A 16787-nucleotide genomic window follows, 5' to 3' on the forward strand; every position below is an offset into this window, starting at 1 on the left:
ATGTGACAGGTCCAGTGCTGGAATCCAAGGACACAGAGATTAATTAGACATAGTGAAAGCACCTACATGAGACAGATGCATAGAAGAGAGCCTATTCTTCAATGCAAAACCACTGTTCTATGTGGAAGAAAGTGCTATCATTCAATCCCAAAGACTGTCTCCAACCAGAGATATCAGAAGCCTGTGAAATGTCATACAGAAAAAGAATCTCACAGATACAGACTCGAATCTCATCTCTGCCACTTACCCCTATATCACCTAGTGCCTGTGAAATACAAAACACCTCAGTTACAATGTGGAAGGAATGAGATAATTTAAGGCACAGTCCCTCACGGCGGCTATATACAGAAGCTCCATCATAAATGTTTGGTTATCTAGGGGTGGCGCCTGTGGCTCAGTCAGTAAGGCGCCGGCCCCATATACCAAGGGTGACGGGTTCAAACCCGGCCCCAGCCAAACTGCAACCAAAAAATAGCTGGGCGTTGTGGCAGGCGCCTGTAGTCCCAGCTACTCGGGAGGCTGAGGCAAGAGAATCGCTTAAGCCCAGGAGCTGGGGGTTGCTGTGAGCTGCGTGAGGCCACGGCACTCTACCGAGGGCCATAAAGTGAGACTCTGTCTCTACAAAAAAAAAAAAAAAAGAAATGGAAAAAAAAAAAATAAATAAATGTTTGGTTATCTGAACCCAGGTCCCTTGGCAACAGGGCTCATACTGCAGCATATCCCAAGGTCACCATATACAGGAAAAGTTAAACTCACATTACATATTTTTACATATAAAAATATATTTTTATATTTATACAGGGTAGCCATAAAGTTCGTGTGCAATTTAAAATAGTGCACAATTTAAAATTGCACACGAACTTTATGGCTACCCCGTATATGAACACATAAAGAAATATTTTTGTAAAATTTTGCAATGAATATTTTGGAAATAAAGGTACATTTAGTTTCAATTACCCATTATCCCTATGTATACGTTTGTGGTGACCGTCCTGTCTGAAGCAGGACTCACCTTCTAATCTTACCAGTCTCTCCTCAAGTTGCCATGTGGCCAGATGAAAGAAGGTGTGGCTCTCATCCAGTCAGTGCCAAACTGCTGTGGTGCATGCCTATGTGGGCCTACACTAAGGACAGCCTGATGCTGTCGGGCACTGGCAGATTAGACGCTGATGACACAACTATCGAAATCTGCACACAGCTCTTTGGCTTACAAAGGATTCTTTACACCCCTTCTCTTTTTTGAGCTTCAGACCACCCACTGAAGGTACACGTTACTGGTATTCCCATCTTATATGAAGTAACTATTCTCTAGACACCTCCCTACTTGATATCTCTCAAACTTGCCGTATTTTTTGCCTCCTTCCTTTATTTCTAATACCTACTTTCCTGGAATGCTCCATTTCCTTTCATTTGGGAAACTCCTGCTCATCTTTAAAAATCAAGTTACACTTTTACCTCTTCTGCAAAGCCTGCTCCTAACATACCATCAGTCAGAATTAAAGCCAGCTCTGTTTACTTCTAGCTCATCATCTTTGGGACAAAATCCAAGATCCTCAGTATGGCATGCAAATCTGGCTCCCGCCTGCCTTTCCAATCTCATTCCCAACTTTTCCCTCCCAGCCCCACTATCACATTCTATGCTCAAGTTAAAAGAACCACTGACTCACAGATCAGATTCCCAAGGACATCATATTTGTTCCTCCACCTGGTATGTCCTTCACACCCCTGTCCTCATGTTAACTCCTATGCATATCCCCAAATTTGTCCAGGCAACATCTTTTGTGGGTGATCTTCCCTGACATCCTTGGCTGGGTTAACTTCCCTCTTCTGTACTTCTAGAGCAGTGGTTCTCAACCTTCCTAACGCCGTGACCCTTTAACACAGTTCCTGTGGGTCGCGACCCACAGGTTGAGAACCGCTGTTCTAGAGCATGCATCTCTTATCACAGCACCTATCAGGACTGAACATGTATGTCTTTCTGCCTCAATAACATGTGAGACCTTTGTAGACAGAAATTTTGTCTTCCTTACTAGTCTTTTCATATCCAGCATCCAGCATGGAGCAGACACTACATATGTTTAGAGGAGGAAAACAGAAAGAAGGGCTAGGGGGAGAGCATAAGGAATAAAAGGAAAGTCATTGATTTTCAAGTGAATCAGACATTGCATTGGAAACCAGTTCTTCCTAATAACATGAAGTACATGGAATGTGATGCCCAAGCAGATACAGACATGCACAGAGAGACTTGAAGAAATACATTTATAGTCAAACAAATACAAACACCAATTAGGTCTGAAGGCACGTAAAGACTGAGGAACCAGTTGCCAATTCCTCCTTAGATAAGAGTCAGAAGTTTAATACCTGAAGCAGGACTTTTTTCTTTCTGCTAGCTTGACCATTCCTCACTGCTAACTGACAGCTGCATTCTGCCTACCACTTTGAAGGGTCTAGATCCCGCACAGACTAACACCCTCTCTGGGCTCCTGATTACATTTCCAACTCTGCTTTTACTTCTAGCTCCTGCATATTAAATCGTAGGCCTAATCCTTTGCCAGCCAACCTCTTCCTTGATCCTCAATCTGATTTATGGGCTTTCTCTCTCAGCCCCTACTTCCCTGGCTCAATGTTTTTCCCTTCCCTCCATTTCTTGTCATACCCATAGACACAACTAAACACAGAAAGACACATACTCACACACGCATAAAATGATGTATACACACATACAAAGAAACACAAACAGAAAGGCACATACAGATACATACACATACATAGACACATTCACAAAGACGCCTTAGAAGTATAACTAATCTCTATCATCAACCGGATTGCCATCCAGAATAGACAAAGCAGAATCAACAACAAAGAACGGAAGAAGGAAAACAACAGCCTGCTTAGTGAGAAAGAATTTCCCCATCTGTCAAAGCAAGCCACCGTCTGGGTTTTCCTGAAAACCTCCATCTGGGGGAGCTGCTGCCTCATCCTGTATCTGGCTAAGGCACTGGGACAGATTGCAAACTATGCCTACTCCCTCTAAATGCGTAGTTCAGCCTGTCTGGCAACTGGTACCCTTGCCTGAGTGCCAGCTAACAATGTGTCTTCTGCTATACCAGTACATATTAGATCACTGTACCCTGATGTCTCTGGAAACTCCCACAGACCCTGTGCATACCACCATTGGAGCCCTTAAAATCTGCTGCTATTATTATTACCCGTTTATATATCTGCCTGTCTCACTAGCCTGAAGGCTTACCAATGGCAAAAAGTATCTTATTTTCATCTATACATGAAGAAAATGAATCTCCAAACCACTTGGCCTTACACTTAGTACACTGAAAAGCTTGAATCTGAACCTACATCAGACTTCAAAGCTCATGCTTAGACTTTTAAAAAGTTAATGTCCAGGCTGGGCATGGTGGCTCATGCCTGTAATCCCACCACTTCAGGAAGCCAAGGCAAGAGGACTGCTTGAGACAAGGAGTTAGACACTAGCCTGGACAACACAGCAAGACTCCATCTCTACAAAAAAAATTAAAATAGTAGCTAGTCGTGGTGACACATACCTGTAGACCTAGCTACTTGAGAGTCTAAAGTGGGAGAATCACTTCAGTTTAGGAGTTTGATGTTATAGTGAGCTATGATCACATCCCTGCACTCTAGCCTGGATGACAGAGTGAGATCGTTTCACTTTTAAAAAGAAAGTTAATATCCAAATAGTATATTCTAAGAAACTCACAAAAGTTAGGGCTGAATGCATAAGCACAGCCACAGAACTTGAACTCAATGGAAGTTACAGCCCTGCAAACTGATTATGAACCACTTATGGTGGGTGAATGCTATACTACCCTATAATTAAATAGTAAAAGGGAAGAATGGGACAGGGCATTTCCTTAGCCTAAGGAGAAGGTTTTGCCTGAAGAATGATGTCATTCACAGTGTTGTCATCTCTGTTCTGTTCATAGAACCTGAGCAGACGTCAATCTGTGCTTTGACTGGATTATGAGCAGGACAGAATATTCCATGAGGTAAGAGATAAGATGGTGACTGCACCAAGATACAGTCAATGAGCTAGAAAGAAAAAAAGCAGAGAAGTGCCTCCAAACCGAGGTCAAACAGCAACAAAATGCGTGTATCAGGAACCAACACTAAAGTTTTACTATTTGCATATAGTAAAATTAAAAAAAAGAAAAGAAAAAACAGAAGTAGTAGTAGTTGTCATTGTCATCACTGTCATCATCATAGTTACTGTTCCAGGCTGTCAAAGCTGTACAAAAGGGAAGCAAGGAAAATTTATGTTCAGAATTCAGTCCAGGGACCAAAAGGAGAGTTCTGCTTCCCAGGAGCCAGTATGGCCTATGGAAGCAGAGAACAGCAATGGGAATCAGAGGGAGGCCCTGAGCAGAAGGTGAGTCCAGGAAAAATAAAATAAGAGCTACCTGGTCAGTTGTCTTTGACAACTCCCCACATGGAGCTCCACATGGTAACAGTCGAGAAATTAATTTAGGACCCTGGTATAGCAGTTAGAAAGAATTACTGCCAGAGTTATCCTGCAGCTTCTTTGACATCTTTACTTCTCCAGAAGCAGTACTAACTACAAAAAAAGAAAAAGAAAGGAAAGAACAACAGGAGGGAGGGGGGAGGAAGCAAGAAATTCTCCCAAAGAGAATGATCCAGGACTCTTCAGTCTGGTGTCCCCCAAAGCCATCTATACCTGCCTAGAAACAGAGGCAACCTAGTTGTTAGTTAGCTAATAAGAGATCTGCTTCCAGGCACCCAGGAACCATGCAACATGGCTTTCAAAGTGTTTTCTAAAGAGCCCAAGGGATTCTAATAGACTGAGCTACAGAAAAGGAAGTAGGAGGTGACCTCTCCTCCAATTCCAACCAATGAAGTAACATTTTAATATTTTTTAACATCTTTACACATGCCAATTATTGTGTAAAGCTCAATGGGGTATTTTTGCTTTTTTTTTAGAGACAGAGTCTCACTTTGTCACACTTGGTAGAGTGCCGTGATGTCACAACTCACAGCAAACTCCAGCTCTTGGGCTTAGGCGATTTTCTTGCCTCAGCTTCCCAAGTAACTGGAACTACTGGCACCCACCACAACACCTGGCTATTTTTTGGTTGCAGTTTGGCTGGGGCCAGGTTCGAACCTGCCACCCTTGGTGGAGGGTTCGAACCTGGCCCCAGGTTCGAACCCTGGGGCCAGGACCCTACTTACCAAGCCACAGATGCCGCCCAATGGTTTTTAGTGTAGTCACAGAAATGTGCAACCATCACTGCAGTCTAAATTTAGAACATTGTTATCAGCGTGAAAGAGATCAGAGTTGCAATAATACCAAAAATGGTTCACTATGAGCTAACTTAGTCTGTTTTGTTATCAGTTATTTGGAAAAAATTAATATATGCCTCACACTTTCTTATACACATTACTAAGATGGTATACATAATAGTCCCCAGCACAGGCCTAGCATATTGTAGCAGTCAATGATAATAGCACATTGTTAAAATGTCCATACTACTCAAAGCAATATACAATTTTAATGCAATCCCTATTAAAGCTCCACTGTCATACTTTAAAGATCTTGAAAAAATAATACTTTGTTTTATATGAAATCAGAAAAAACCTCGAATAGCTAAGACATTACTCAGAAATAAAAACAAAGCAGGAGGAATCACACTACCAGACCTCAGACTATATTATAAATCGACAGTGATCAAAACAGCACAAAAACAGAGAAGTAGATGTATGGAACAGAATAGAGAACCAAGAGATGAACTCAGCTACTTAACTGTTACTTGATCTTTGACAAGCCAATTAAAAACATTGAATGGGGAAAAGATTCCCTATTTAACAAATGGTGCTGGGTGAACTGGCTAGCAACCTGTAGAAGACTGAAACTGGCCTCTTTCATCTCAGCTGCCGACATGCCATCCAGATTGAGGAAGACCCGGAAGCTTCGGGGCCACTTGAGCCACGGCCAAGGCCAAGGCCGTATCGGCAAACACAGGAAGCACCCAGGAGGCCGAGGTAATGCTGGTGGCATGCATCATCACAGGATTAACTTCGACAAATATCACCCAGGTTACTTTGGGAAAGTTGGTATGAGGCATTACCACTTAAAGAGGAACCAGAGCGGGCGGCGCCTGTGGCTCAAGGAGTAGGGCGCTGGTCCCATATGCCAGAGGTGGCGGGTTCAAACCCAGCCCAGGCCAAAAAAAAAAAAAAAAAAAAGAGGCACCAGAGCTACTGTCCAATTGTCAACCTTGATAAATTGTGGACATTGGTCAGTGAGCAGACACGGGTAAATGCTGCCAAAAACAAGACAGGAGTTGCTCCCATCATTGATGTAGTACGATCGGGCTACTACAAAGTTCTGGGGAAGGGAAAACTCCCAAAGCAGCCAGTCATTGTGAAGACCAAATTCTTCAGCAGAAGAGCTGAAGAGAAGATTAAGAGTGTTGGAGGGGCTTGTGTCCTGGTGGCTTGAAGCCAAATGGAGGGGAGGTTCATTAAATGCTATTTCCTTGTAAAAAAAAAAAAAAAAAAAAGAAGAAGAAGAAGACTGAAACTGGACCCACACCTTTCACCATTAACTAAGATAGACTCTCACTGGATTAAAGATTTTTTTTTTTAGTTTTGGCCAAGGCTGGGTTTGAACCCACCACCTCTGACACATAGGGCCGGCGCTCCACTCTTTGAGCCACAAGGGCCGCCCTTGGATTAAAGATTTAAACTTAAGACATGAAACTATAAAAATACTAGAAGAAAGTGCACTGAAAATTCTTGAAGAAATCGGTCTGGGCGAATATTTTATGAGTAGGACACCACCACCACCACCCCCCGGGGCAATTGAAGCAGCTTCAAAAATACACCACTGAGACCTGATCAAACTAAAAAGCTTCTACACAGTCAAGAACACAGTAAGCAAAGCAAGCAGACAGCCCTCAGAATGGGAGAAGATATTTGCAGATTATGTCTCCGACAAAGGTTTAATAACTAAATCCACAGAGAACTCAAATGTATTAGCAAGAAAAGAACAAGTGATCCCATCTCAGGCTGGGCAAGGGACTTGAAGAGAAACTTCTCTGAAGAAGACAGGCACACGGCCTACAGACATATGAAAAAATGCTCATCATCCTTAAACATGCAAATCAAAACTACTTTGAGGGCGGCGCCTGTGGCTCAGTGAGTAGGGCGCCGGCCCCATATGCCGAGGGTGGCGGGTTCAAACCCAGCCCCGGCCAAACTGCAACAAAAAGATAGCGTTGTGGGGGGCGCCTGTAGTCCCAGCTGCTTGGGAGGCTGAGGCAAGAGAATCGCGTAAGCCCAAGAGTTAGAGGTTGCTGTGAGCCGTGTGACACCACGGCACTCTACCCAAGGGCGGTACAGTGAGACTCTGTCTCTACAAAAAAAAAAAAAAAAAAACTACTTTGAGATATCATCTAACTCCAGTAAGATTAACCTGTATCACAAAATTCCAAGACCAGAGATATTGGCGTGGATGTGGAGAAAAGGGAACACTTCTACACTGCTGGTGGGAATGCAAATTAATACATTCCTTTTGGAAAGATGTTTGGAGAACACTTAGAGATCTAAAAATAGACCTGCCATTCAATCCTATAATTCCTCCACTAGGTATATACCCAAAAGACCAAAAATCACATTATAACAAAGATATTTGTACCAGAATGTTTATTGCAGCCCAATTCATAATTGCTAAGTCATGGAAAAAGCCCAAGTGCCCATCGATCCACGAATGGATTAATAAACTGTGGTATATGTACACCATGGAATATTATGCAGCCTTAAAGAAAGATGGAGACTTTACCTCTTTCATGTTTACATGGATGGAGCTGGAACATATTCTTCTTAGTAAAGTATCTCAAGAATGGAAGAAAAAGTATCCAATGTACTCAGCCCTACTATGAAACTAATTTATGAAAGTTATAAATGAAATAACTTTTCATATGAAAGCTAGAACCCAGTTATAACCTAAGAATATGGGGAAGGGGGAGAGAGTGTGGAGGGAGGGGGGAGGCTGGGTAGAGGGAGGGTGAACGGTGGGATCACACCTACAGTGCATCTTACAAGGGTACATGTGAAACTTACTAAACGTAGAATATAAATATCTTAACATAATAACTAAGAAAAGACAGGAAGGCTATGTTAACCAGTGTGATGAAAATATGTCAAATGGTCTATAAAACCAGTGTATGGTGCCCCCATGATCACATTAATGTACACAGCTATGATTTAATAATAAAAAAACCCACAAAAAATGATAATAGCAGCAGAAATACTAGTAATAATTCCACTATAAGCTAGACTACTGGCTAGGCACTTTATACACATCTTTGCCATAATTCATCAAGGTAGGAATTACTGTCCTCATCTGACAGAGTGAAAATCAAAGCTCATAGAGTTTAAGTAATAATTGGCAAAAGAACACCTTAAACAATTATCTTTCTTACTCCAAAAGTGTATGTATACTTTTGCTCAACTATACAACTTTGCAGTATTCTCCTTGTCTTCTTCATTTCCTTTCTTCACCTGTGCCCCTTTAGTACGTGTTTTTCCCTATGTTTTCCTATCATTTTCCCTAGCGATCTTACCTCCATCTAGATTCTGCACATGAATCATAACATGGGGTAGAAGGGTAAGGAAGACTGCCACAAAGGAGATCAGACACATAGGTCATATACTAACATGCCTGAAGCCCAGATCCTAGCAACTCCAGAAAAACAACTCCACACCGACTCTGCCTCTATCCTGATGGGTAGCTCACTAGGGCAAACCACCCTGGCCCACATGCTACTGACCAGCAACTCTGTACTCTTGCTCTGAACCTAGAAAAACAATTTAAAGAGCACACAACGATAAGATAGAATCTTTGCTTTCAAATTAAAAATTAAAAAAAAAAAAAAATCAACTCAGTTACCTTTATATGTAAGGCCTCCCACCAAACACAATGGGAGAAACAGTGACAAGTATAAGCTGGTTCCTGCCCCCTAGAGGCACTTACCATCTAGTAGGACAGATAAGGATGGACAATTACAATACAGAGGAACATGCCAAACGTGAGGTTGATGCCAAGTACTCTCCAACGTGAAAGAAGAAGAATTGCTTCCCACCGTAAGGGAACAAATAAGATTTCTTGGAGGAAACATTTAATCTATGCCAGTAGTTCTCAACTGGGAGAAATATTGTCTCCCAAGACAACTGACAAGTATAACTGGCAAAATTTTTGGCTGTCACAACCAGAGGGGGCACACAGTGTACAGATGTGAGGGATACCACTAAACATCCCACAGTGTACAGGAAAGCTCCCACAACAAATTATCAACAATGCTGAGGTTGAGAAACTGTGATCTAGGCCTTGGTGGACAAATGATTTTTATAGAAAAATGGGAGGCAGAGAGATGCCAAATTAAGAATTTATGTGGTGCATGGGCACAGGGGTAGGGTATGAAAAGCAAGTTTACAACGGCTATAACATAGAGTAAGAGAATGCAGTGTAACAGTGAGAGCACTGAAGGACAAATTAGGCTTTACATTAAGTAAGTTAGAAAAAGCATGCCACTCATTTATAGTTTTATCATCTCTAAAATGGAGTTAATAACAGCTCAAAGAGAGGTTGTGGATTAAATTGTGTATGTAATCAGCTAGGCTAGGGCTTGACAGATGATAGAGACGGTCCCTTTCCACCACATTCCCTTTACAAGGTAGGAATAAACTGATGAGTTGTACTTTAGTAATGCCAGTATTAGTGAAGAAAGACAAATTTACAGACAAAACAAGACAATCAAAGTCAAGGCACAAAGCAGGACAATTTCTAAGTAATGCTAAATTAAAGAGACAATGTGTTATGGGAGTTAGTACTGAAATGAGGGAGATCGGCAGGGGTGGGAAAGTCAGGAAAGGATCACAAAAAGTGAGGCTGGCACATTCAATTAATACTGAATACAAAGGCACATTCAATTAATCCTGACTCTGATAGGGCCAGGGAGTGAGGGGAGGGATATGGGGGGGTTAACTCCAGGTAAAGAGAACTATGTAAGCAAAGAAAGGGGACTGGAAATAAACACAGAATGTTTATGAGACAAAGAGGAGTGGAGGCACACCAGTGGTGGGAGGTATGTCTAGAAAATTAAGAAAGGATAAAGCCAGATTTGAAGAGATGGCGTGCTAGGCACAGGAAAGAAATTATCTTCACCCAAACTAGTCCATGCTAGCCACAGCACTGGCTTCCTCTTCTTTCCCTATATACTACTTCCTATCAAGTCTATATTCCCACAGCTCCTTAGCTATTGCAAGTGGACCTGCCTTAGCCCTTATTCTACCTGGTGCCAATTTCCTAAATTATCCCTACCTCCCAGTCCTCTGAGTGAGACAATGAAAAACATAGAAAACAGGTCTGTTTATACCCTGCTAAAGTCCAAGCAGGGCTCATGACAACTGTGAACTAAAATAAAATGTTAAGTCCCCTAGCTAACTGAATGGACCCTCCCTTGGGCCAAGGAAATCCCCAAAATACCCTAAAGCCGAGTTGCTGGCCATGAGAAGAGAGGTTTAGATATGCCTCCCCATGCTCCCTTCCCATCTTGGAGATATCCTTTGTAACTCATTAACAGGCCTAAGACTATACACGACATAGCTTAAACCACGCCTGTGGGCCCTCAACTTTTTCAACAGATTGCTTAAGTTTCCCATAAATGTTCTCTGCTTAACTGACAATCTTAGGTTAAAATATTCCAAGCCTTCAGACAGTTTCAATTCTTTAACCAATTACAAATCAAAGAGTCTTTAAACCCACTATAACTTACAAGCCATCCCCCCACCCTGCCCCAACACATATTTTGAGATGTCCCACCTTTTCAGAATGTAAACCAACATAGGCCCTCCACATGTCCATCTATTGACTTAGTCTTAGAGTTTTACATGTACTTGTTATCTCCATGAACATATAAAACCAAACTACAACCCAGCTATCACAGGCACATTTTCTCAGGGCCTCTTTGAGGGCATGTGCTCCAGACCTGTCACATTCAGCTCACAATAAACGTCTTTTTTTTTTTTTTTTTGAGATAGAGTCTTATTTTGTCCCCCTCAGTAGAGTGCTGTGGCACCATAGCTCAAGCAACCTCAAACTCTTGGGCTCAAGTGATTCTCTTGCCTCCGAGTAGCTTAGGGGACTGTAGTCCCACCACAACATTCAGCTATTTTTTTAGAGACAAGATGTCACTCTGGCTCAGGCTGGTCTGGTCTGGAACTCCTGAGCTCAAGCAATCCACCTGTCTCAGCCTCCCAGAATTCTAGGATTACAGGTGTGAGCCACTGCGCCTGGTCTGAAAATAAACATTTTTTAATTATTTTACAGAGTTTGGGGCTTTTTCTGTTAACACAGTAATGCTATAACATAGATTTATTATTCAAAATCCTCTACCTTCCATATGGGTCAGAAAAAATAATAAGTCCTCACCCTGACCTTTCCTTTTTTTTTTTTTTTTTTAGAGACAGAGTCTCACTTTATTGCCCTCAGTAGAGTGCCATGGTGTCACATCTCACAGCAACCTCCAACTCCTGGGCTTAGGCGATTCTCTTGCCTCAGCCTCCCGAGTAGCTGGGACTACAGGTGCCCGCCACAATGCTCAGCTATTTTTTTGTTGCTATTTGGGTGAGGCCTGGTTCGAACCCTCTACCCTTGGTATATGGGGCTGCCGCCCACCCTGACCTTCACCTTTCTTAAATTACACAGGCATAGGCAGAAAGCTAGGTGAGCTGCCAGAAAGCTGTAGTCCCTAGAAAACCTGCTCTATCATGCCTCTCTCCCTTAATATTAATCACTCAGGCAAAGGCAGCACTACCTTCTGCAGTATCCTGGGCCTAGTCAAGTCACCCACACTGCTGGGGCAGATGCCCATAGCTGAATGCTGTGGTGCCATGGGATGATGAGAGAGCTGATTTGGATTTTGCTGTGCAGCTCAGCTCTTACTACCCTCATGCTTAGGGAGGAAAAAAAACATGAATTATGAATTGAGCACCTATCATGAGCCAGACATTGTGCTTGGGGCTTTGCACACATAAAATTCTTACAACATCCCTCCTCAAATCGTTGGAAAAAATTCAAGACTCAGTGAGGTAAAGTTACTTGCCTGAGGTCACACAGCCAATAAATGGCAAAGCCAAGTTTTGTATCAAAATCTATGTTCTTTGTGATGGTAACAATAAGTAAATAATAATAACTATAAAAAGTAACTTTTACCAAGCTTCTTCTATGTGCCAAGCATTGTACTAAGAGCTTTATATGTATTATCCACTTAATCTTTACAACAATTTTATGAGGTAACTACTATTATTATTACTCCAATTTCTTTTTCTTTTTCAAGACAGAGTCTCACTTTGTTGCCCTCAGTAGAGTGCTGTGGCGTCACAGCTCACAGCAACCTCCAGCTCTTGGGCTTAGGTGTTCTTGCTTCAGCCTCCTGAGTAGCTGGGATTACAGGCACCTGCCACAGTGCGTGGCTATTTTTTTGTTGCAGTTTGGCCAGGCTGGGTTCAAACCCGCCACCCTCAGTATATGGGGCCGGTGTCCTACCCACTGAGCCATAGGTGCCGCCCATTTTTTTTTTTTTGAGACGGAGTTTCACTTTGTCATCCTGGGTAGAGTGCTGTGACGTCACCGTTCACAGCAACCTCAAACTCCTAGGCTCAAGTGATCCTTTTGCCTCAGCCTCCCAAATAGCTGGGATTCAGGTGCTTGCTACAACACCCGGCTATTTTTTAGAGATGGGATCTCACTCTTGCTCAGGCTGGTTTCGAACTGGTGAGCTCAAGCAATCCACCCACCTTGGTCATCCACAGTGTTAAAATTATAGGCGGGAGGCACCCCACCCAGCCCTATTATTCCAATTTCTAATGAAGAAACTGAAGCAGAAAGAGATTCTATAAATTCTCCAAGTTTCCACAGCTGATATATGGTAAAAGGCAGATACCTGTTAAAGGAAGATACATGGAAAAAGGCAGAGTCAGGTCTGTTGATTCCAGAGCATAATCTCTTCACCCTGTGCTATACTTCTACACCAGACACCATACCAAAATCCCGCGTAGATCATGCAGCTTCCTGTGCTCATACTGCCACCTACCTATCCCTCGCCCCAAAATGTGCAGACCCTTGCTCAGGACTCCCATCTCAGCCTGGTACCATGCTGCTATAAAGATATGGGTCAGTCATTCAATACAACCCAATTTTTTATGGAGTTTCTTGTTTTCTATTGTCAAATCTAAGAGTTCTTTATTTGTATTGAGAACTTTTTTTTTTTTTTTTTGTAGAGACAGAGTCTCACTGTACCGCTCTCGGGTAGAGTGCCGTGGTGTCACACGGCTCACAGCAACCTCTAACTCTTGGGCTTACGTGATTCTCTTGCCTCAGCCTCCCGAGCAGCTGGGACTACAGGCACCTGCCACAACGCCCGGCTATTTTTTTTTGTCGTTGTTGCAGTTTGGCCGGGGCTGGGTTTGAACCCGCCACCCTTGGCATATGGGGCCGGCGCCCTACTCACTGAGCCACAGGCGCCACCCTGTATTGAGAACTTTTAACAATACTTTTCTTACTTAATCCCGACAATAACTCTGCGGGGTAGGAATCATTACCCATTTTATCCTGAGAAAAACCAAAGGAGAAGCCACTAAACTACCATAATCTGATCAGAGTTGTGTCTAATGTCATTGTTTTCTTATTACATAATCACTTGCACATATAGATCACTAGGATGCAAGCTCCATAACAGCAAGGATCTTACCTGTTTTAGTTATTGTGGAATCGCTATTATTCAGTAAGAATTTGCTTAATGGTTGAATAAATGCCCTAGTTTTCTATGTAGGCTCCGAAAAAGAAAATAACACTGCTCTGAAAGTGTTTAGTACTATCAGGGGACAGTGGTTTTAGATAAGCCCTTGTCTGCCCACCTTAGACAGTGCTGACAATCTGACAGACCCATTCAACACATGAAATCCTTTGCGCATAGGCAATGTCCCAACCAGAAGTTTGAAAAGAACACAGGTCCTAAACTCTCATACTGCCAACCTATTAGAATTCCCTGCCAACTTTGCTCATCTGAGAGATCCACAATACACAGCCTCTGCCACCCATAACAAAAGCAAGCAAAGATGGGCTAGGCGCCTGTAGCTCAAGCGGCTAAGGCACCAGCCACATACAACAGAGCTGGCGGGTTCGAATCCAGCCCGGGCCTGTCAAACAATGACAACTACAACCAAAAAATAGCCAGGCGTTGTGCCGGGTGCCTGTAGTCCCAGACTTGGGAGGCTGAGGCAAGAGAATTGCTTAAGTCCAGGAGTTGGAGGTTGCTGTGAGCTGTGATGTCACATCACTCTACCCAGGGTGACAGCTTGAGGCTCTGTCTCAACAACAACAACAACAAAAAAAAAAAAAGCAAAGATGACACCAGAGCAACCAGATGAGCTGACACACACACACGCAAATGATTTTCTGTTTTTCTATAAAGTGCCTACTGAGTCTTAGTTTACCATAAGTCTAATTTAATAGCTCACAACAGAGTTGATACAGAAATTAGAAATGAGAATGAATCAAAGAAGGGACAGGAGAACTATAAGAAGCTATCACAATGCACATAGTCATCTAGGTACTGGGGGAACAGTACCTAGAGGCCCTGTAGCATGCTTTGATTCATACAAGAAAGTGAACACTCATCACAACAATTTGTAAGAAGACTTACTTCAAAAATAGCAAAAACTTTAAAAGATCTAGCACTGAGGTTCAGTTAAGTTATGTGAAAAAGTTACCAATATGAGGCTAAATTAAAATCCTTAATAGAGTACCCCTTCAGACTTCTACTAAGGTTCTTGAGTAATGAACAATGTTTTTAGATGGGTCATAAAAGTCTCCAGTGCTAAAAAAAAAAAAGTCTCCAGTGCTTGATGGCCAACAAAACCAGGCTCTCATCCCTGCTGCCTCACCATCCATTACCCAATAAGCCTTGAGCTATCTATCCAACTTTCTAGCTAGATCCTGAACTCCAAGGCTATCTCATTTATGTTTATAATGACTTAAACACACAAAATTTGCAATGTTCTCTCTGAAGGACAGTAGGTTGTTAAATGATCATGAAAACACAGACTAGCAGTCCTTTCTAGCCACCAAAGGCCTGTAAATGCAGAAAGAGCAGTGGAAACAGAGGCAGGGCAAAAGCTATGCAGAAAAAGAACAGTTCACCACTGCCACAAAGAAGAGTAGGTTGATAGCTTTTGTGTTATTTTGGAACAGTTTGTGCTGATGAGCTTTCTGTTGTGGTAGCATGCCTCTAAAAGAAACATTTTCTTCCTCCCCTCATTAACAAAGCAATTCAGCAGACTGTGAAAAAAAGGAGGAGCAGATAACAAAGATATCCAGGAATTAATAGATCTGGAACTATATTACCTTCTCCGTCCATGCCCCAGTTTTGTGGTTAAGCCCTAGGACAATTATCAGGACACCTGAAAGCCTCATTCACCATGAGCAATGCGGCTCTATTCTCAGCATAGACAAATAAAATTTTGACCCCTGAAACTTCTGGATGTTGCCAAAATTTCACATACTTTCATCATGATGTTGTCCTTGCTTAAGAACCTACAATTGCCTGGTTCAACAAATACACATATTTCTTGTTATCTAAGCCCCACTTTCCTTTCTAAAATTTGCTCTGTGGTTTTCTGCCACAGCCCTCTGTCTAACTGAACCAACCCACTAGGCTTCTTACTACCTCTTCAGCTTTGCTCATACTGATTCTCCACTACTCTGATAGTCCTACCCCTTTCAATCTAACCAAATTCTACTTTTCCTCTAGGAAGTCTAGTTTTCTCATCCTTCAAATTCCTTGAACAATGTCCGGTTCATCCTAACAGAAGACCCCCCTTTGCTGAGCAATAGTGGAATTCTGTGTTCTACTTGCCATCTTCAGTGCTAGGAAGTTCGATTAAGTACCAAAGAAGCCCATTCTGTGACAAGATAGCTCTGACTGTCAGTCAATTCTTTATTTTAGAAGAATATATCTAGTTTTCTTGCTTTCCCCATATTGGTCCTGGTTCCGACCTTAGAATACACAGCAGTACTTAAGTTAAGAGCATGGGATTTGAAATCAATCTGAGCTCACAGCCAGTGTGTCCTTGAATAAAATGCTTAACATTTCCAAGGCTCCGCTCCCTGGTAATAACACCAACTTTGTAAGCCTGTTAAAGTTAAAAGAGCAACTCTACAAGGAGCTTAACACGTGTCTAAAATAGAATAAATGACAGCCAGTACTGTGTTTTTCATTGTTACTATCATTATTATTTAAGTCTGATTTGTCCACTTCTTACGCATTTGGAAATTATATGTAGTACAACCTGTGTCTCCTCTTCTCCAAACTAGAGTTTCTTCACCAAACTGTAAGTTAGAGGAGAACAGATCGTACCTATCTTATTTACGGCCCCATTTCCATAATAGATACTTATAGTGCATAGCATACACATAATAGATACTTAATAAATATTATTCTCTTGTGTCGAATGTTCTTCATTTCATAGCTTCTCCTTTCTGCAAAGGTCCTCATTGTTCTAAATCCTTCTGGGCCGGCCTAGACCCAGACACAGGCATAAAGCCTGCATTCTGACAGGCTGACTCCTAGAGGCTTCTCTGCGGAGAGCCATCTCCTGTGAGGGTGATGAGTTCCTAGACAACAAGCCAGCAGAGAATATTTTTCCATAGTTAGCAGTGTGTCTAGGCAGCTTTC

General features: G+C 42.3%; 2 protein-coding genes across 5 annotated transcripts in view; one reads left to right on the forward strand and one right to left on the reverse strand.

The window, feature by feature from the left end:
• The window catches only part of STIM1 (stromal interaction molecule 1), a 249598-nt gene that overhangs the window by 92308 nt on the left and 140503 nt on the right, over nucleotides 1-16787 (reverse strand). The gene's annotated exons all lie outside the window — the stretch shown is intronic.
• On the forward strand, nucleotides 5928-6490 carry LOC128564888 (60S ribosomal protein L27a-like). The gene is made up of 2 exons (XM_053560869.1): nucleotides 5928-6148; nucleotides 6247-6490. The coding sequence occupies exons 1-2, from the start codon at nucleotides 5928-5930 to the stop codon at nucleotides 6488-6490; spliced, it is 465 nt and encodes a 154-aa protein (XP_053416844.1).

Source organism: Nycticebus coucang, chromosome 14 (genome assembly GCF_027406575.1).
Source record: "Nycticebus coucang isolate mNycCou1 chromosome 14, mNycCou1.pri, whole genome shotgun sequence".
Classification (NCBI taxonomy): Eukaryota; Metazoa; Chordata; class Mammalia; order Primates; family Lorisidae; genus Nycticebus; species Nycticebus coucang.

Coding starts and splice junctions, on each gene's coding strand:
- LOC128564888 (XM_053560869.1), top strand. CDS start 5,928: ATGCCATCCAGATTGAGGAAGACCCGGAAGCTTCGGGGCCACTTGAGC. Junction 6,149..6,246: donor AACCAGAGCGGGCGGCGCCT/GTGGCTCAAGGA, acceptor GAGGCACCAGAG/CTACTGTCCAATTGTCAACC.